The sequence below is a fragment of the Crinia signifera genome, chromosome 5 (genome assembly GCF_055691185.1).
Source record: "Crinia signifera chromosome 5, ASM5569118v1, whole genome shotgun sequence".
NCBI lineage: Eukaryota > Metazoa > Chordata > Amphibia > Anura > Myobatrachidae > Crinia > Crinia signifera.
The window spans coordinates 169,910,718-169,929,513 of NC_139221.1; the positions used below are offsets into that span (position 1 = coordinate 169,910,718).

Below are 18,796 nucleotides of genomic sequence, written 5' to 3' on the forward strand. Positions count from 1 at the left end.
GGCACGGTGGCTCGCAACGCTCGCCACAGATTTATATCCAACTCCATGCCCACTTGGATAGTAGGGGTATGAAAAGGACCCCTTTTTCCCATTGAATTCCATGTTAAAATGGACTCAGTCCATTTTAACATTGAATCCTATGGAAAAATCAGGTCATCGCATCGCATGCGATATGGTCGTATGCGATGCGATATCGCATCGCATCTGATTGTATGCCTTTAGTTAAGGCATACAATCAAAAAATCGGCAGCCCAGATAATACATAAGTACCAAATGTGATAAGGTGCGATTTCGGGACCTTACTAAAAGTCGCATCCTATTAAATGTCAACCATTGTGTTCTAATAACTTTCAATATATTTCTTCTATGTTCAAGGAATCTTACGTTGACCACATGTGTTGTGCATCCAATATATTGAGCTCTACATGAGCATGACATAAGTTATATGACAAAAGTTGTACCATTTGGGGTCTAAGTAATACCTGTAGTTGTTGAGGAAAAATGTATATCCTCTATGATGAATCGACAGGTTATACATTTAGATCTAATAGAATGAGACCCTGTCTGTCCAAAATTGGTGCAGGAAAGAAAATGACTAGGTGCTAGACTAGGTGCTAATGTGTTTTTCAAAGTTGAGTTCTTCTTAAATCCCTCTCATGATTCCTTTTCCAATGATTTAACATCTCTCACCTCTCGAGAATGAGTGTTAAATTTAATAATGAAAGTAGGGGAATAATCTTCATACATAGGCTCCTGGGTTTTTGTTTGACCGATAGTAAAGTTTTGTGGGCCACATTAAGGCTCTCTTGTCTTGCTTTAAGACAAGATATCCGCTGCATACCCAAGTTCTAAAAACAAGCTCAAAAGTCTGTTGCCTGCTTAATGTATTGGACATTTTTACAGTCTACCACCATCCACAACCGCTAAAAAATGTTTATCCTTTTCACAGCATCTGAGAGTGAGGTGCTTATGTAGAACGCATTAGAGGAACATAAACAACAAGGTTTCTAGAAAGAGGTTACTGCAGAAATAGTTTAGAAAAAGCAAAAAGGCGATGTCAGTATCTAAGCAAGAGTTACTTTATACTAATAAGACAAAACAGGTTCAAGACCATGTGGTTTGGATAAATTGTTTTACAACAAATAATAGATAGGTGACAACTTCAATAGTGCATCAAGCTTATCTTTATTAATAATTTACATATTTAAACCTTCCTGTAACACTGCTTTTAAATTCTCCAAATATTGTGTAGTCCGATTCTCACATAATTGAATCTAGACAAGCAGATCTATTAACTGTTTATACATTTCCTCTTTCTAGAAACCTTGGTGTTTTTGTTCCTCTAATTAAGGCATGCCCAAACTGTGGCCCTCCAGCTTTTGTGAAACTACACATCCCAGGCATGATGGGATTTTGAGTTTCTCAACAGCTGGAGGGCCATAGTTTGGACATGCCAGCTCTAATGGTTACTGCATAATGACCTCACTCTCAGATGCTGTGAAAGGATAAAATCTTTTTTAATGCTTGTTGATGGTGACTAGAGGCAGTTAATAGGTGTTACTCAGTCGGTTCTGATAAAGCAATGTTTACAAAGATGTAAACACCTTATTAATTTGCACATATATAAAATATATGCTCATGTATCCTCAATTTGTTATGTACATTTTATATTATCATCCTGCGTATTGATGTTATTCATCATAGTAACAAACTCCTCCTTGTTGCTGTCCAAAGGAGGAAGATATCATCTATGTACCTAGTGTAGTAAATAATGTTATCAACATATTCCTTATTCTTAAAGAATAAAGTTAGCTCTATACCAAACATAAACAAGTTTGCATATACCTGGGCTGCAAAAAACTCACCATTAAACATGAAAGTTTTCCGAAATATCATTTCAAGTAAAGTTACCAAAAATGTTACATCTGGACCCTGATAATCCTCATAATATATGTACCGACTCTATCATGAGGAATGTTGATGTATAGGCTGACTATCTCTGCCGTACACGACCAACATTCCTGCGGTGCTTTTTCTATCTGCTGTAACTTCCTTATAAAGGTATTGGTATCTTTTAATATGTATGCTGGCTTTGTACAGCTGACTAGATGTAAAAATCTACTGTAGGTCTGGATACATCATAGAATAAGTTATGAGCTATAAGCATGAGCTGATATTATTGGGCGACCGGGCGGTCGCCCAAAAGATAGGTATTTAAGGTGAAGACTTCAATAGTGCATCAAGCTTATCTTTATTAATAAATTCCATATTCAAACCTTCCTGTAACACTGCTTTTAAATCCTCCAAATATTGTGTAGTCAGATTCTCACGTAATTTAAGGTGTGTGTCAACACATCCATCGGCATACCATTATCATGTCCTGACATTAAGGCACCATATTTGTTATCAGGAACAATATCTGTCACTTTATTTTAAAGTGTGAAGAGAGACAATGTAGTCTGGGAATTAATTATGGAAATACCTGATAATGTACCAAGATCTCAGAATGTTGTGCTGCCCATGGGAGAAAAGATGTCTTTGTCTGACATTAATGCAGATTGGATGCTTTTTAAAGAGAAATTTAACCTCTGCTATAATGGAGGACACACCAGAGTTATTGTTTTGCGAAAAATCTAAATGTAGATTTTCATTTACATGGCGTTTCCTTGTCAGACTATTACAAAGACAATTAAATTTCAAGGGGCTTTAGGATACACAACGTCCCAGCTATCAGTATAACCCCAAATGTTGCAGGAAATGGGCAGCTGTCCTTAATAAAGCCTCTTTGTGATCAAGGAGGCTGCAAAAGAGTAAACTGTGGTGCAGAAAAAGGTTAAAGCATTTGAGGAGGAATGCCTGCAAGCCCTACTTCAGGATTCAACAGAGGACTGGGCAAGTAAACCAGGCTTGCCTACCCTCACGGAATGGCCTGGAGCCTCCCACAAATTGGGTCCTTCTCCTGGCCCCCGGGAAGGTGGGCAAGTCTCCCGCATTCTGGGGATTGCCCCGCTCCCCCCTTGCCCGCTGGTTAAAATGACCTGAAATTGCGGTTCTGCGGGGAGGGGGCGGGGCTTAAATTACACGATCGCGGCATTTTGCGGCATTTAAGCCCCACTCCCTCTCCACGGCCTGCGAATCACAGAGTTTTTCGTCATGGGGGGTGGGGCCAAGTGATGTCAGCCTTGCTCCCACCCACCTGATGTGTTACCTCTCCGGGCTTCTCCCGGAGTGGTGAAGATTAAAGTAGGCAAGTATGAAGTAAACTAACTGCACAAGTAGAGAAATACCTTGTTATATCATCAGCAGTACAGTGTCAGAGTGTAAATTATTGAGAGATTGGCAAGGTATACTAAATTCACCACTGGTTTGAAGCTAGTTTGTTGGTATTCTGGCAGCTATGTACTTAGCTTTTGATAGAGATAACACAGCCTGTAATGTGGCAATAAGGAGCGGATTGGTGGGTACTATAGCTCTGTTTACTTTATCTCCTTTCAAGACTTCGGGGGTTATTCTGATTCACTCAGAAAGGCACAATGACTCTCTAATGGACAACACCATATGCACTGCAGGTGAGGCTGATGTAACATATGCAGAGAGAGTTAGATTTGGGTGGGAGGTGTACTTCAAACTGAGATCTATATTGCAGTGTAAAAATAAAGCAGCCAGTATTTACCCTCCACAGAAACAATGAAACACAGAAATCTAATTCTCTCTGCACGTGTTACATCAGCCCCACCTGCAGTGCATATGGTTTTGTCCATTAGAGAGTAATTGTGCCTTTCCGAGTGAATCAGAATAACCCCTTAGTTCATAGGCTCCTTAACCCCTTCCCGACATATGACGTACATTTACGTCATATGTCGGTTGAGGGGGAATCAAGCCAGCTCACGGAGTGAGCTGGCTTGAAAGAGAGCAGGTAATGGCTGTATATTACAGCCAGGTCCCTGCTCTCATGGCCACGAGCGGCGAGTTCGCCGATCGTGGCCGTTTAACCCTTTAAGCACCGCGGGCAAAGCGACCGCAGTGCTTAAATAGCTGATCGGAGGGGGGGCGCCCCCCTCCGGCGCCGATCGGGGCCCCCCGCAGCGAGATCGGAGGGTGCCGATCGGTTGCCATGGTAGCCAGGGGTCTAATGTAGACCCCTGTGCTGGCCGTGTCTGCATACCTATTACATCCTGCCTGAGGCAGGATGTAATAGGAAGTGCATAAAATCACTACGTTCAGCCATAGAGCTCTATGGCTGAACCTAGTACAGGCGATCGCGCCCCCTAGTGGTCAAGTACACTAGGGGGCCTTGTAGTAAAAGTAAAAAAAAAAAAAAAAAAAAGTTTAAAAAAAAAAAAAAAATAAAAAAATATTAAAAGTTCAAATCACCCCCCTTTCCCCATTTCCCAAATAAAAATAAATAAAAAATAAAAAAAATAAACATATTTGGTATCGCCGCGTTCCTAAAAGTCCGATCTATTAAAATATAACATTAGTTATCCCGCACGGTTAAAGGCGTAAACGGAAAATAATCCCCAACGCCAAAACTACGTTTTTTGGTCGCATCGCGTACCCAAAAAAAAATAACTAAAAGAGATCAGAAAGTCGCCCATATCCCATAATGGTATTAATTAAAAAGTACACTTCAGCCCGCAAAAAATGAGCCCTCACCCAGGTCCGTAGGTGGAAAAATAAAAAAGTTATAAGCCGCAGAACATGGCGACGCAACGCAAATTAGAAAAACCGTAAAAGTTGCGATTTTTTTTTTAGTGGTAAAACATAACGAAAACTATATAAGTTTGGTATCACCAGAATCGTAACGACCCATAGAATAAAGATAACCCATCATTTTAAACGAACTATGAACTCCAAAAAAACCGTAACCAGCGCAAAATTGTGCAATGGCGTTTTTTTTTTTTTTTACCCCACATTGAATTATTTCCTGATTCCCCAGAATATTATACGGTATAGTAAATGGTACCATTACAAAGTACAACTTGTCCCGCAAAAAAAAAGCCCTCATGTGTCTATATAGCCGGAAAATTAAAAAAGTTACGCTTATTTGAACGCAAGGAGGAAAAAAAAAAAATTACCATAAAAGGCAATGTCGGGAAGGGGTTAAAAAGTAATTTACGCTTCTGTACCTGTTTGTTTGCAGGCATATGATACATTTACCTATATTGCATTTTATTTCAGATTTGAAGATGGTACAGTGTCATTCTTGGATATAATTGCACTCAAGCATGCATTTGATACTTTACAGAAGCTTACTGGTAAGTGCAGATGTCTTCCAACAGTTACAGTGTGTAAAATTCACTTGTTTAAGGATTAATATTCAACAGTACTGCAAGTTACAGGGTTGCTGAGGTTCCTCTATTAAGCAATGGTGTAGTCTCCATATGAACCTGAGTACATTAATGTGTGCTCTGTACAACAAAATGTAAATGTTAGACTACAAATCTTATTATCGTTTTATTTTTTTTATCAGGTCCTGATAGTTGCATTATTTTCGTTGTGTACTGTTGAGTAATCTAGGGGGAAATTTACTAAAGGAAATTTGTAAAAAAATAGCTGTATTTGTATCCAGAAATACACTTATTTTTGACATTTACTATCCCAAAAATACAGCAATTCGTATTCGTATTGATGTGCTATCAATACGAATACGAATTGCCGTATTTTCGGGATAGTAAATGTAAAAAATAAGTGTATTTCTGGATACAAATACACCTATTTTTTACAAATTTCCTTTGGTAAATTTCCCCCCTAATGTCTAAAGTTGGTTCTGAATATTGTGCTGCAGTTTGTATTTCCAGATATAGCTCATTCTGTACATCTAATGTTTGTGTTTAACATAACTACATCATTGAAACTTTATATCATACAGTACATATTTGTTTAAATGTTACTTTGTTACCCATGTCCTTCTGTTTGTTACATATTATTGCTTTCTTTTCACAATTTCATTGGCATTGACTGCAAATGGAATGTAAAATATAGACCAAGAGAACTTAAACGCCTATAAAATCAATAGAACAGATTCAAATATTATTACACTTGCCCATGAGGAATTAGAAGCATTTTAAATGCATCAGAGATTTTATGACCTTGTTAGCAATCAGTTTAATTGGTGCTTGTATAAAATAACCAAATTACATACTGACAGGTTGTTAATACAGTGGTTTATTTGATCGTTTAATTATTTTGTTTCTATATAAATCCTTATGCTTCTGTGAAAGGTAATTTCCCAAGCAATGATAAAGCTTATATAATTACATTTAAGAAAATAAAATAAGGTAGATTAAATACTGAATAACTAACAATATGTGTACAGAATGCCTTAATAAATGATTTTAAAACCAGCTGCTATTGTTTAGATTAAATGCCGTTGAAGGGAAATTAAAACATAGAGCATTTGAACTTTTGTTAATGTATGCAAAGGGTAAAAAGCTCTCTATACTGATACTACAGTATTATCTGCAATGTTTGTCTGTGGTTATAGGCTAGCAGGGATATACAGAGAATTCTGTCAGAAATCAAATTTAGTGCAAAATGTGTTTATTGAAATATAAAGGGGTACAATAAACGGGGATACAAAAGTTTAGGGTAGTCTTAACAATAATCCAATATCACATAAAAATTGCATGGATATATGAACATACGAAGGCTTAAAAAGGTAAGAAGTAAGGGGGATTTATTTTAGGAAAAAGAGAGAGGGGAGGATTGAGGGAGGGGAGTGGGGGTGAGGGTGGATTCGATGTAGAATATAAAAAACCGTTAGGAGGTGATAAGCATATGCTCCTCTAGATAGCTTAAGGGGTGTGGGTGATGTGTGTGAAGTATATAAGAGGTGGGGTCTAATGCATGGTCAATGAGCTGGGGTAGCACTAGGGTAGTTGTGGTGGGAAAGGTGGTAATGCTGCTAAAGGCAGCATAAACGTTTTCAGCCGAGCAAACTATATCCTCCATGTCCATATATGAATCTAACCTGTGAAACCAGTCTGAAATTGTTGGGGGAAGTGGAGAGCGCCACCGGACTTGAATAACTGCCTTTGCCGCATTGCTTAGGTGACAAAGGATAGATTTCTTATATCTCGAGATTGAGCCTGTCGAGTAGTGGAATAACCAAAACAAAGGGTCTGATGGAGCTGGTTCACCCAGTATTTTCCCAGAGATGGCAATAACATTATGTCAGTAGGATTTTATGGATGGGCAGCTCCACCAGATGTGTGGGAGATCCCGGGCTCGCAGAGCACCGCCAACACTTGTTGGGAAAACCTAAGCCCATTTTAGAAAGTGTGTCAGGGCATCTGTACCATCGCGACAGCAACTTATATTGCGTCTGGACCACCAGTGTGTTAGGGAAGCAATGATGTGCTAATTTGAAAATTAGCTTTTTTGAGATCCACCTTCAGATCTTGATTCCATCTCGTAGTGAAAGGAGGAGGGTTATGGCTCCTGTCTTCCAATAGGAGATTGTAAATCTGGGATACTGAATGAGGAGGAGGATCCTTCACCTCACATAGCTGTTCAAAGGGGGTAAGAGTGGAAGGCATTGGGGTTGTGGGGTTCAGGGATGTAAGGTAGTGGCGTGTTAGATGGTATCTCCAAAGTTCATTTGCAGGCAAGTTCCATTTATTTTGTAGATCTGTAAAAGGGACTACTGACCCCTCGGACATTAGCTGGCCTACTCGGAACAAACCTAGGTCATACCATGGGCGGAAGGTATTGGCCTTGTAACCGGGGGGGAAAGCGTTTATCAAAAAGAAAGGACATGTAAGGGGAGGTGAGTGAGGAGATGGATGGGGATTTGTGAATAGTCTTCCAACAGGCCAGGGTCGGGCTTATTGTAGGGTGGATAGAACTGGGAAGGTGTGAGAGCCAGGTGTTATATTGATAGGGGAAGAGAGTGAGTGACTCTATCTGAACCCATTGCTTGTTGGTGTTCGATCTGGACCAATCTGTTATTCTGTTTAAAAGACAAGCTTTGTAGTACCCTTGAACGTCCGGCAATCTAATACCCCCTGCATTTTTTGTCTTTGTAGTAAAGCAAGTCCCACTCTGGGTCTTTTGTAACCCCAGATAAAATCTCGGAAAAGGGATTGAATCTCTCTTAACCATCTAGGTGGGATTTTAATAGGGAGGGTCTGGAGGAGATATAATATTTTTGGAAGTGAGTTCATTTTGAGGATCCCTACTCTGCCAAACCAAGAAAAGAGTCTAGATTTCCAGGATTGGTGGTCCGAGCAAAGTTTGTGTAGAAGGGGGGTGAAATCGAAGTCAAACAGTCTAGCAAGATCATTGGAGATGTTAACTCCTAGGTATTTGAGGTGGGATGTGTGCCATGCAAAGGGAAATTAAGCTTTGAGGTTTGTCACAATAGTCGGAGAGGCGGAAACGTTCATAGCCACCGACTTGGTAAAGTTTATTTTGAAATTAGAAAGGGTGCTGAAACACTAAAACTCGGACAATAAGTTAGGGAGGGAGGTCGTGGTATTAGTCATTGTGGCAAGTAGATTGTCCGCGAAGAGAGCTAGCTTGTATTCTTGTCCAGCTATTGTAATCCCGCTAATGTTTTGGTTTCCCCTGATCGCTCTGGCCAGAGCTTCAATGAATAGGATGAAAATTAGGGGGAGAGCGGGCACCCCTGTGGGGTCCCATTGCTGATAGTGAATGAGCTCGACAGTGAACCATTCATCCATATTCTAGCGGAGGGGGAGGTATATAGGGCTAAAATACGTTGTAGGCATATTGGTCCCAGACCCAGATGGCCCAACACACCCCTCATGATGCCCCAATCAATTCTATCAAATGCCTTCTCGGCATCTGTTGACAGAAGGATTCCAGGGATTTTAGTGGTTTTAAGGTGGTGTATAAGGGCAATTATTTTGGAGGTATCATCTTTGGCTTCACGGCCTGTCACAAAGCCCACCTGGTCATTGTGAATAATGGCTGGCAAGAGGTGTTTTAATCTGTTCGCTATTAATTCGGCGTAGAGTTTCACATCAATAATAAGGAGTGAGATGGGACGGTAGCTGGGGCAAAGGGAGGGATCTTTGCCCTCTAGGAATAACAGTGATGTGGGCTTCTAATGATTGGAGGGGGAAAGGATGAGTTGCAGTTACTGTGTTACAAGCCCGTAATAATAGAGGGATAAGTCTATCTTTAAAGGCTTTGTAGTAGGAGATGGTAAAACCATCCGGGCCAGGACTTTTACCCGAGGGGGTTGTCTTAATCGCCTCGGTCAGCTCTGATTCTGTAAAAGGTCTCTTGAGATAGTTTTTATGCTCATCGGTTAATGTAGGGAAGCCAATTTTCATAAGGTAAGATCTAATATGTCATTGTTCTTCAAATAGTTTGGGGGTCTTTGGGGGGTTTAAGTTATATAAGGAGGAATAATATGAGCAGAAGGTGGCTGCAATGGAATCTGTGTCATGTAGTGTTTGGCCTAGAGTGTTTTTAATAGAGGGGATGAAAGAAAGGGACCTTTGGGTACGGAGTGCCCTAGCAAGCATTTTGCCCGGTGTATTCCCCAGCGGTAATATCGATTACGACATTTCTTAAATGCCAGTTTCACTTTGTCTAACAATAGTTTATTGAGAGCTGATCTAGCGGAGGTGAGTTTTACAAATGTGGTGGAGGAAAGGGATGCTTTATGGGTAGTTTCTAGTACTTGGATTTTCTGAAGGAGGTCATCGATTTTTCCCCTTTTTTTGTCTTTTAATGAGTGACCCCAATTGTATACATTTTCCCCTCATAACACATTTGTGTGCCTCCCAGATCACCATATCAGAGACTTCAGGGGTGACATTATGTTCTACATATGTGTCTAGGGCTTCTTCTAGTAGGGATTTGTCATATGAGTATGAGAGTAAAGCTCCAGGAATAGACAGGGGCATGGTCGAACCAGGTTATGGAGCCAATGGTAGAATCTCGAATCAGGTGTAAGTAATTGTGGTTTAGGAGGAAATAATCTAATCTAGAATAAGATTTATGGGGGGGGGGGGGGTGAGTAGTAAGCGAAATCTCGTTCGGTAGAATGGTTAATCCGCCAAACGTCTGATAGTTGGAGAGTGTGAAACAAGCGCTTAACCTCTCTGGTTTGTGAATTCGGAGCAGAGCTAGGGGATGACGATACATCTTGGAGGGGGTCTAGGGCCCAGTTGAAATCGCCCCCTATCACCAAGATCCCTTGTTACACAAATCAACCAAATGTAGAACCTTCCTAAGGAAGGCCGGTTGTCCCTGATTGGGCACGTAAATATTAACTATTGTGAACTTTGCATTGTATATTGAGCATGTTAGAAGCAAACAGCGACCCTCTTCTAATATGAGTGTATGTACGTCGGAAATTGGTACATGCAAGGCAAATAGGATGGCAACCCCTTTAGATTTTGAATGTGGATATTTGCAGTAGTGTGTGGTGGGGAAGTAATGGTTACTTAGTCGAGGAGTTGGATCAGTTTGGGGAAAATGTGTTTCCAGAACTAAAACTATATCTGCCCTTTCTTTATGAAAGAAATGGAGAGCCTGCGTCCTTTTTCCTGGGACATTTAAATCCCTAGCGTAAATGCAAAAGATACGTAGGGATGAGGTCATTTGGTAGTTGTAAGCTGAGAAGTGAATGGAAGAGGATCGGATCGGGTAGAGGAAGTGGGAAGGGAGAAGGGTGAGGTTGAGCAGAAGATTGGTGGTAAGAAAAGGAAAAGGGTCATATTGATAGGACAAAAAACATACAGTAATATATGAGACAATGTGTAGCAAAACCGTGAACATCTGATATGAGCATCAAAAACATAGCCGCATCCGGACAGTGAAGATGCCATAGTGGCAACCATGTCACAGAGGTTTATACGAGTAGCGGTGGGGGAACTAGGGGTCCACACCCCCACGTTACTAACTGAAGTGTTCTAGAATACTAAATGTAGAAGTAGAGATATATAGTTGGTTCTCTAAGTAACTAGTAGAAAACCGACCTAATATATAACAATAGGGTCATAAGAAACACTAAGAAAAAGACATTGAAAAGGCATTGATTAGCGGTAGAATAATTCGTAAATGTCAAAGGTGTGTAAGTAAACAAAATTAGAGTTCAACGTCTAATGTTACCACTCGTCGCCTTGTCAGGTAGGATCTTGTGAGCGAGGGGGAGGAGTTCCTCTGGATCTCTTCGAGTTACTGACTTTTTGCCACTTCTCACTTTTGGAGGTGTTGGGAGGGGGGATGTTTGGTAAATGAAAGGCCTGCCAATCGGGTAAAGAGATTGTGTCCAGTCCCAAGTTAGAACAGAAGTTGTGGAGGTCGGCTAGAGAGCGTAGGGTGAATTGACGACCTGCTGAAGAGACCTGTAAGGGAAAGGGGAAACCCCACTTGTATTTATAGTTTGATTTGCTGAGGGCATCTGTAAGTGGTTTTAGCATTCTTCTTTGTTGGGGTGTACGCCATGAAAGGTCTTGGAAGATCTGAACACATGTCCTGCTGAATTCAATGGCCTCTAGGTCCCATATTTTCCATAGCAATTCCTCTTTCTGGGAGTAATAGTGGAGGTGGCAAATCATGTCTCTAGGCTGTTCAGATGCTTGCCCTTTAGGTTTGAGGGCTCTATGGGCACGATCAAATTCAATGGAGGTCTCGGGGTCGAGACCTAGGATTTCACCAAACATTTTGTTGAGGGCATCAATTATACCCGAGAGAGGCACAGATTCTGGTAGGCCCCTCACCCGCACATTATTTCTACAACCTCAATTGTCCAGATCTTCCAGCCTCTCTTGTAGGATCTTCAGGTCGATTGCCTGTTGAGAAAGAGTCTCCTTAATAGAGGTTAGTTGGTCGGAATCATTTTCAAAAAGGGTAACATCAGCTTGGTAACATCAGCTTGGACAGCGGTGATCTGTGATTGGAATGAGTCCTGGAGGCGTGCTTCAAGTGCTTACAAGTCTTGTTTGGAGGGAAGTGTTCGGACATGTGAAAGGACTTCTCTGATTTCACTCCTCAGTTGTGCCATTTGAGATTGAAGATCCATCGTGGGTGGGGAAAGGTGCATCTCATGGGCGTTGGTTTCAGAGTTCTCTGGCAAGGGGAGAAGAGCGGTCTTTGGTTTTAGAGGCGGAGATGTAGGGCCGAAGTGTTGATTGTGAAGTGGTAGTCTTGAAGCGAGAGTTTGTACTCTGCGTGCTCTTCTTGCTTTTGCCCAATTGACGTCCACGTGGTTTCCAGGTTAGGTCATCTAATCAGTCGGAACCAAAGGTCAGTCAGCAAGTGGAGGTCACATTCCCCTAAATCGTGGGCCTAGATTAGTGACCCATCTCTGAGGAAAACGGTTCACATGTTAATGTAGACGTATCGGAGCCTTGGTGCTATTGAATAGCAGACAAGTATCGTGTGGTGGTGAGGCTGTGGCACTTATCACAGTAAAACACTCCAGATTTGTTAAATAGTTTCCTGGCAGTGAATAGGAATTTTGGTAGTGCAGTTATTTATTTGAGTCACCAGAACAGCTCCAGGCTCATTTGTCTTCAAAACTGATCAGTATAGCAAATATAGTCCCCATGTCTGGGTGGTATAGGACAGTGAATCTTTATTCCAGATAATAAACGGTATTGAGCAAATAATGTAAGGTGGAAATAAGGATGTAATGTTGGCCTTTGGTCCTTGTCATAGAACTGTATAAAGAAATACAGACTCTGAGGGCTATGGTAGCAACTGTATGGTGGGAAGGTGGGCTCAAGTCAGAAAACTGACAAGCTCTAATAATATGGAGGAGGTGAGACCAGTAAAGCCTCTGCACCTGTAAGGGAGGGGGTCTTGCAGCAAGGTTAAAGTTGCATAGGTCCACTAGTAAGATTCCTGGAGATTGATGCAGGATCTATAGCTAGTGCCCCAACCAAATGGCCGCCGTCTCTCAGCAGAGGAATTTGGGCCAAGTATAGAAAATAGCGTAGGTTTTATCCAACACAGAGGGGTGCTCGGGGGGTGTAATAGGCGATTGAATGTCCTGCCGACTGCCCCCCAGGAGCCCCCGTCCTGGCGCCTGACCCCCGGGTCTCCCAAGATGGCCGCCACGTGTGAGGAACAGTATGGGAGAGAGGGATGTCTCCACGGCTCCCCGAGCCCCGGTGTCTCAGCCACCATGGGAGGACAGCCGCAGGTGAGATGGGGGAGGAGCGGGGAACCCGCCACAGAGCCTCCAGTGGTCCAGTGGTATCGGGGTGCCGCTGATGTTTCTAATTTCATCAAACCGATTGGTGGTTTCCCAGGATGGTTTATTGTCCCTCCAATTATTATTTTGTCTATAATTGTTCCTCCTCCATCGCTTTTCTTTGGGCCTTTCCCACCTATTTTCCTCCCATCTACCCTGGTTTCCCCCATCCCTACTTCTGGGGGGCAGATTCCCAGGCTGGCTGGGTCGGGGGGTGTTACTATAATCATTAAGATGTTTTTTCTTTAACCTATAATTATATGTGTTTCTCGGGATATTTCTTTGGGGTGATTTATTCTCCTCCTCACCTTTCGCTATATCATTTTTGAGCAAACGTTTTTCTTTATTAGTTATACAATGTTGATTGCCCTTTTTATAATCGTCCTTATCTCTCCAGAACTTTTTCTTTTTTTTGGCCATTAAATCCCTCTCATTTCTTTCTACTTTTGTTGTTACTGTTTCTTCTAGATCCTTATTATACTCTTAGATTTCGAATAGGGTTCTACCAATGATTTATATATGGCTATTTCTCCCTCTAATTTATGTAGTTCCTCCTTTTTTTGATCTACTATTAATTGCATTAATTTTATTGAGCAGTCATCCAAAATTTTGAACCAGGAATCCATAAATTCCTTAGACTCATTCCCAAACGAGGGAATTTTCTCAAGCCTCAAACCGCGAGGGACGATTTTTTTCAGCACAGTAGGTGTCCAACGTAGTCAGTTCCCACCATACTTTTCCCTCCCGTATTAATGCTTTCTCTAATTTGAGCATAGCCATTTCCAAATCCTCATCTGTAGTACATACTACTTCATCATTACTTTCTCTCTGGAAAGTTTCCTTCGCATGTATATTGCGACGACCCCTATGGGCAAACATTTTATATTTTATTATATCTAAAGGTCGCAAACCGTCCCCCTGTCTGTTAGTGATAGGACAATACGTAAAAAAATTGGGTTCGACAGGTGGATGATTGCACTCGGGACTGCTGCTGCGTGTATATTCTGTGGGTCACTACACTCCCACCGACCAAATACAACACCAAAATTATGAAAATACACTTCAGCGCTATCCCATAAAGCTACAGCAGATGAAACTTGCTAGTAGATTTCAAGGTTGACTGATGTCCTTAATTTTATTTGGAAAAAATGGGGTCTCCTACTGACCTCCGTGGGGGTCCCTATATGCACATAAAGGTATCTTTATGTGGTTCCAAAGACAGTCTCCCTTCCAATCCTCCTGTAACCTCACGTTTTTTCGAGAGCACAATATGGATGTTACTGACCTGTTAAATAGGCCCTATTTGCATGTAAAGGTATCTTTGAAACAGGATCCTAATCTTCAAGCATATCCCCTGACACTTTGTATCAAGTCACCAAAAACACATCAAACGCCTGATGGACAGACACTCACCTCAATATGAGGCCCTATATGCACAGAGTGGTTTCTTTGATCTTTCTCCAGATAAGGATATTCTCCACAACCAGCATACTCCGTAAAAAATATTTATTCCATATGGTATACAAATAAAACAGACGATAAAAGTGTATTAAAAAACAAAATCACACTCAAAATGTGTGAGACCAAAATTCACTCCCTCCCTGCATCCGGAACAGGTTGAGGTGAATTTGCTGGATGGTATAAAGCAATAGGTCTCACCATCAAGTGTGTCCCCTTCTCCTCACCGACGCGTTTCGGGCTAAAGCTTCAGCCCTTTTTCAAGGTGTGAGGGGTCCATGGTCTGGGGCGGTTTTTATACCTGTCCCCTTAATTACTCTAAAACCTTCAGCAATAAAACCTGGGCCGGAGCAGAGAATAACTGCATCCTATGAAACCCACCTAAATACCTATCTAATACAGCAAATCAGTCTAGCTATACTTCTATTTTCACAGTGCACCATACGCAAACAATAAGAAAACATATATTCAAAGATAACAGTAGATGAGGGCTAGATCACCAGCAATCCCTTCTGGGGGTCATATCCATTTTTTTTTCAACAATTAATTGCCAAACAACCCCCGGGTAAACTGGGTGATAAGTTTCTTCTCACATACTGACACCCGGAGCACTATCCATGGTTTGGACAGAGGGTAGGTACATTCCATTAACTTAACTGTTGTGATAATTCATTTATGCATTCCTGTTTATTCAGAACACCAGTTTTTTTTCTGACTGAGGGAACAATCCTTTAATATGAATTACATGATAAGACATATATGTACCTCTATCTATACCACTCTAATTTTTCATCATCTGTTATACCAGCTGTCTCAAGGGAGGTTTTGTTTTGTCCCCACACTCTCATCCACCACCCAATACCTAGTAAGATGGTGGACAGCAGATGTGGGACCATTGCATGATATTCCCTCCTTCTGCACTTTATACTGACATTTCACTACTCTCACTTGCCATAATGTGGTATTTTTTCTCTGCAATGCCCCTGGTGGTAACAGGGAAAACACCAACTGGTTGGACAATGGTTTAAGCACATTCCTCATTGACTTTGCTCTCTAATCAATCAAAAAAGGTCTACAGCCATACTTCACTGGATCGCCTGAAAACTTCTGAACTCAGAAGCTAAGCGGTGACATGCTAGACCAGTACCTATTTGGGTGCTGTAGCCAATTATGATAACAGAAGCAGGTCAGTCTAGAGCAGTGGTTCCCAACCCTGGTCCTCAAGTACCCCCAACAGTGCATGTTTTGCAGGTCTCCACACAGAATCACAGAATCAAGTGCTATAATTAGCTCCACGTGCTATAATTAGCTCCACCTGTGGATCTTTTCAAATTTGCCTTAATAATGAGTGCTGGGTGACCTGGAAAACGTGCACTGTTGGGGGTACTTGAGGACCAGGGTTGGGAACCACTGGTCTAGAGGGTGTTGCATGTTATTCATAATTTCTTTAACTTTCTCTTCCTCCGCTTGAATTCTTTATCCTCTCTTTTTTTCAATTCTGGGGACCACTCAAGTGGGGTGTGTCCTGCGCCACAATAACTGATATATTTATTATTATCTCTCATAAAGGCAGATCTTAATTTATAATCCTTAACATTGCCTACCAATTACAATATATGTATTAGGATCTATTGCTATATATAAAAAAATATTTTGAGGTGAAGTAATTTTAATTAGTTGTTTAAAACATTTTCGCTTACCATCACGCTAAGAAAGAAGGATCAAATCCTCCAATCCGTTTCTTGTTATCTCTTTAAGTTTTCAAGATGTGTGAGCCAAGCAATCTATGACTATGTGATGTACATGTATTTAATAATTACTGGATACATCTTTTTGTGATAAAGGAATATATATGTTTTTTAGTCTTACCAATAAAAGTTAAATCTTAATCTCTTTATGATTCTCTGACTGTTCTATATTTCATAATTGTGCCCCAAAAAACTTTTTTGTGTTCCCTACTGTCACTTTTTGACACCCCTTTTCAACATAAAATAGATGGCAGGAACATTCTAATAAATAAATTATGTTTTTAGGGTGGCATGTAATGAACTCATTAATTTAGAATTTTTTGTTTTTAACTTCGAACTCAATAATTTTCTGTTGCGCTACTTTTACAGATATGCACGAGGCACCATACAGTAATGTCCCCTGCACCATATGCCTCACACTGCAATGCCCGTTATACATTATGCCCTACAGCAGGGGTGGGGAACCTTTTTTCTGCCAAGGGCCGTTTGTATGGGGAAAAAATGTCATATGTAAAAATTTGTCTTACAAATTTATCTTACAAATTGCCCTGCTGCAGCCGTCCAACGATCCGGCGGCTGCCGCTGAATAGGGCTGACAGTCTCTGGCTGCTGTTGATTAAGAGGAATCTCGCGAGAACTATCGACCTCTTGCGTGAATTCCCCTGTACTTGACTCCCAGCAAAGCCACCGGGCGGGTGGATGGGCCACTCAGAACGGCTACAGGGGCCGCATATGGCCCCCCGGGCCTGAGGTTCCCCACCCCTGCCCTACAGTAAAGATTCTACATGCTGGGCGTCATGCTCATTGCCAGGGGTTTCATGCTCTGGCACAGGTGTCATACTCATTGCCAGGGGTTTGTAATGCTTGTGGCCAGGGGTAATGCTCGTTGCCAAGGATGTGTTATCGTTAAACATTTAAAAAAAATAAAATGTTTATTCTTACAGTGACATTTTTAGATTTCTGAATTAAAAAATACATTGAAAAAAAGCTATGAAATTCCATAGACAAAAAACCTCATGGTTTCACGTGTCCCATTCAGGCTTCTTATTCTTACACATGATCTGCCATTTCAGAAACCTGTTGTAACTCTTGCACTCAAACACCAAAAATCAATGGAATTCTGATTATTAAGGCTGACTCCTTAAAGGAACGTGTTCCTTGTGCAATAAAGATATGGTATGCCATCACAGCCTGTGGGTAAGTGCAGATTCAGCACTCTCACAGAGGGCCAGATGTATCAATATTCAAAAGTGATAAAATGGAGAGTGATAAACAGACAGCTAATCAGCTCCTACCTGTTATGTTACAGGCTGGGTTTGAAAAATAACAGGTAGAGCTGATTGGCTGGTTGTTTATCACTCACCATTTTATCAATTTTGAAGATTGATACATCTGGCCCAGAGTGAGATTGTTGTCACTCACACAATGATGGAGCTTTTAATTCACAGATTTGAGTGCTCATTGGAATACACATATGCAGTCTATTCAACTGAAGGTTTCAGCAGTTATGTGGTGCACTCATCCTAATAAGTACCTGCAATCATCTAACACTGTCTATCCCACTGATTTACACAAACTTTCCCACTGTGGTCCAACATCTTTCACACTCACTACCTACTATCCATTTCATTTAGTATTCACATGCAGTTACTACAAACATCTTTCATAATTGCAAAAACTATAGTACTCCAATTACTACGCATCTACACTTTCTTCTCCTATATGCCTCCATGCTGCTCTGTCTTCAAATCCTACTGCTGTGTGTTCTCCCATCTGTACTTGTCTTAATTTCCCCGATCAGCACCAATGTGTCTTTCCTCATCTGCACTGCCCTGTCTTTCCACATCAATGCCACTCTGTTTCCTTCTATCGGCATGACTGACTTCCCCTTTATTAGTGATACTCTGTCTCCCCCTCCATCCATGCTGCTCTGCTCTTCTCATCCATGCCACAGTTTCCTTACATCTGTACTACTGTCTCCCCTCTCTATCTGTGCTGCTGTTTAACCCTTCATCCCTCTTGCTCTGCCCCTCACTCACCCCCATTTGTGCTACTGTATTTCTCCTGTCTGGACCACTCTGTCTTTCCTCTTTTGTTAGCCCCCATCAGTGCTGCTTAGCCTTCCCAACATATAAGCATTTTTATTTCTCCCCATCTGCACCACACTGTCTTCTCCCACAATCAACAACAATTTTACCCCATCCACTCAGCTCTGGCTTCTGCTAAGACCTTCACTTGCATAGACTGCATCTTTGAATTAGCAGCTCCACTATTGTGTGAGTGACAGCAATCTCACTCTGGGCCTTATTCTGGTCTGTGCGGCCGGAGCCGAATATGCGGCCAGGACCGTGCGTCCTAAACCCCGCCTTTCGTACGGATCGCTCACTCCGTCCGAATGCGGTAAGCC

The 18,796-nt window shown here is 41.5% G+C and overlaps 1 protein-coding gene across 3 annotated transcripts in view; it reads left to right on the top strand.

Moving 5' to 3' along the window:
• MOCOS (molybdenum cofactor sulfurase) overlaps positions 1-18,796 on the top strand; it is a 571,628-nt gene that overhangs the window by 207,736 nt on the left and 345,096 nt on the right. For all 3 annotated transcript variants that reach the window (XM_083188287.1, XM_083188289.1, XM_083188288.1), the window contains exon 5: positions 5,182-5,258. In XM_083188287.1, the coding sequence (XP_083044413.1) occupies positions 5,182-5,258 (77 nt within the window). The remainder of the gene's footprint in view (positions 1-5,181; positions 5,259-18,796) is intronic.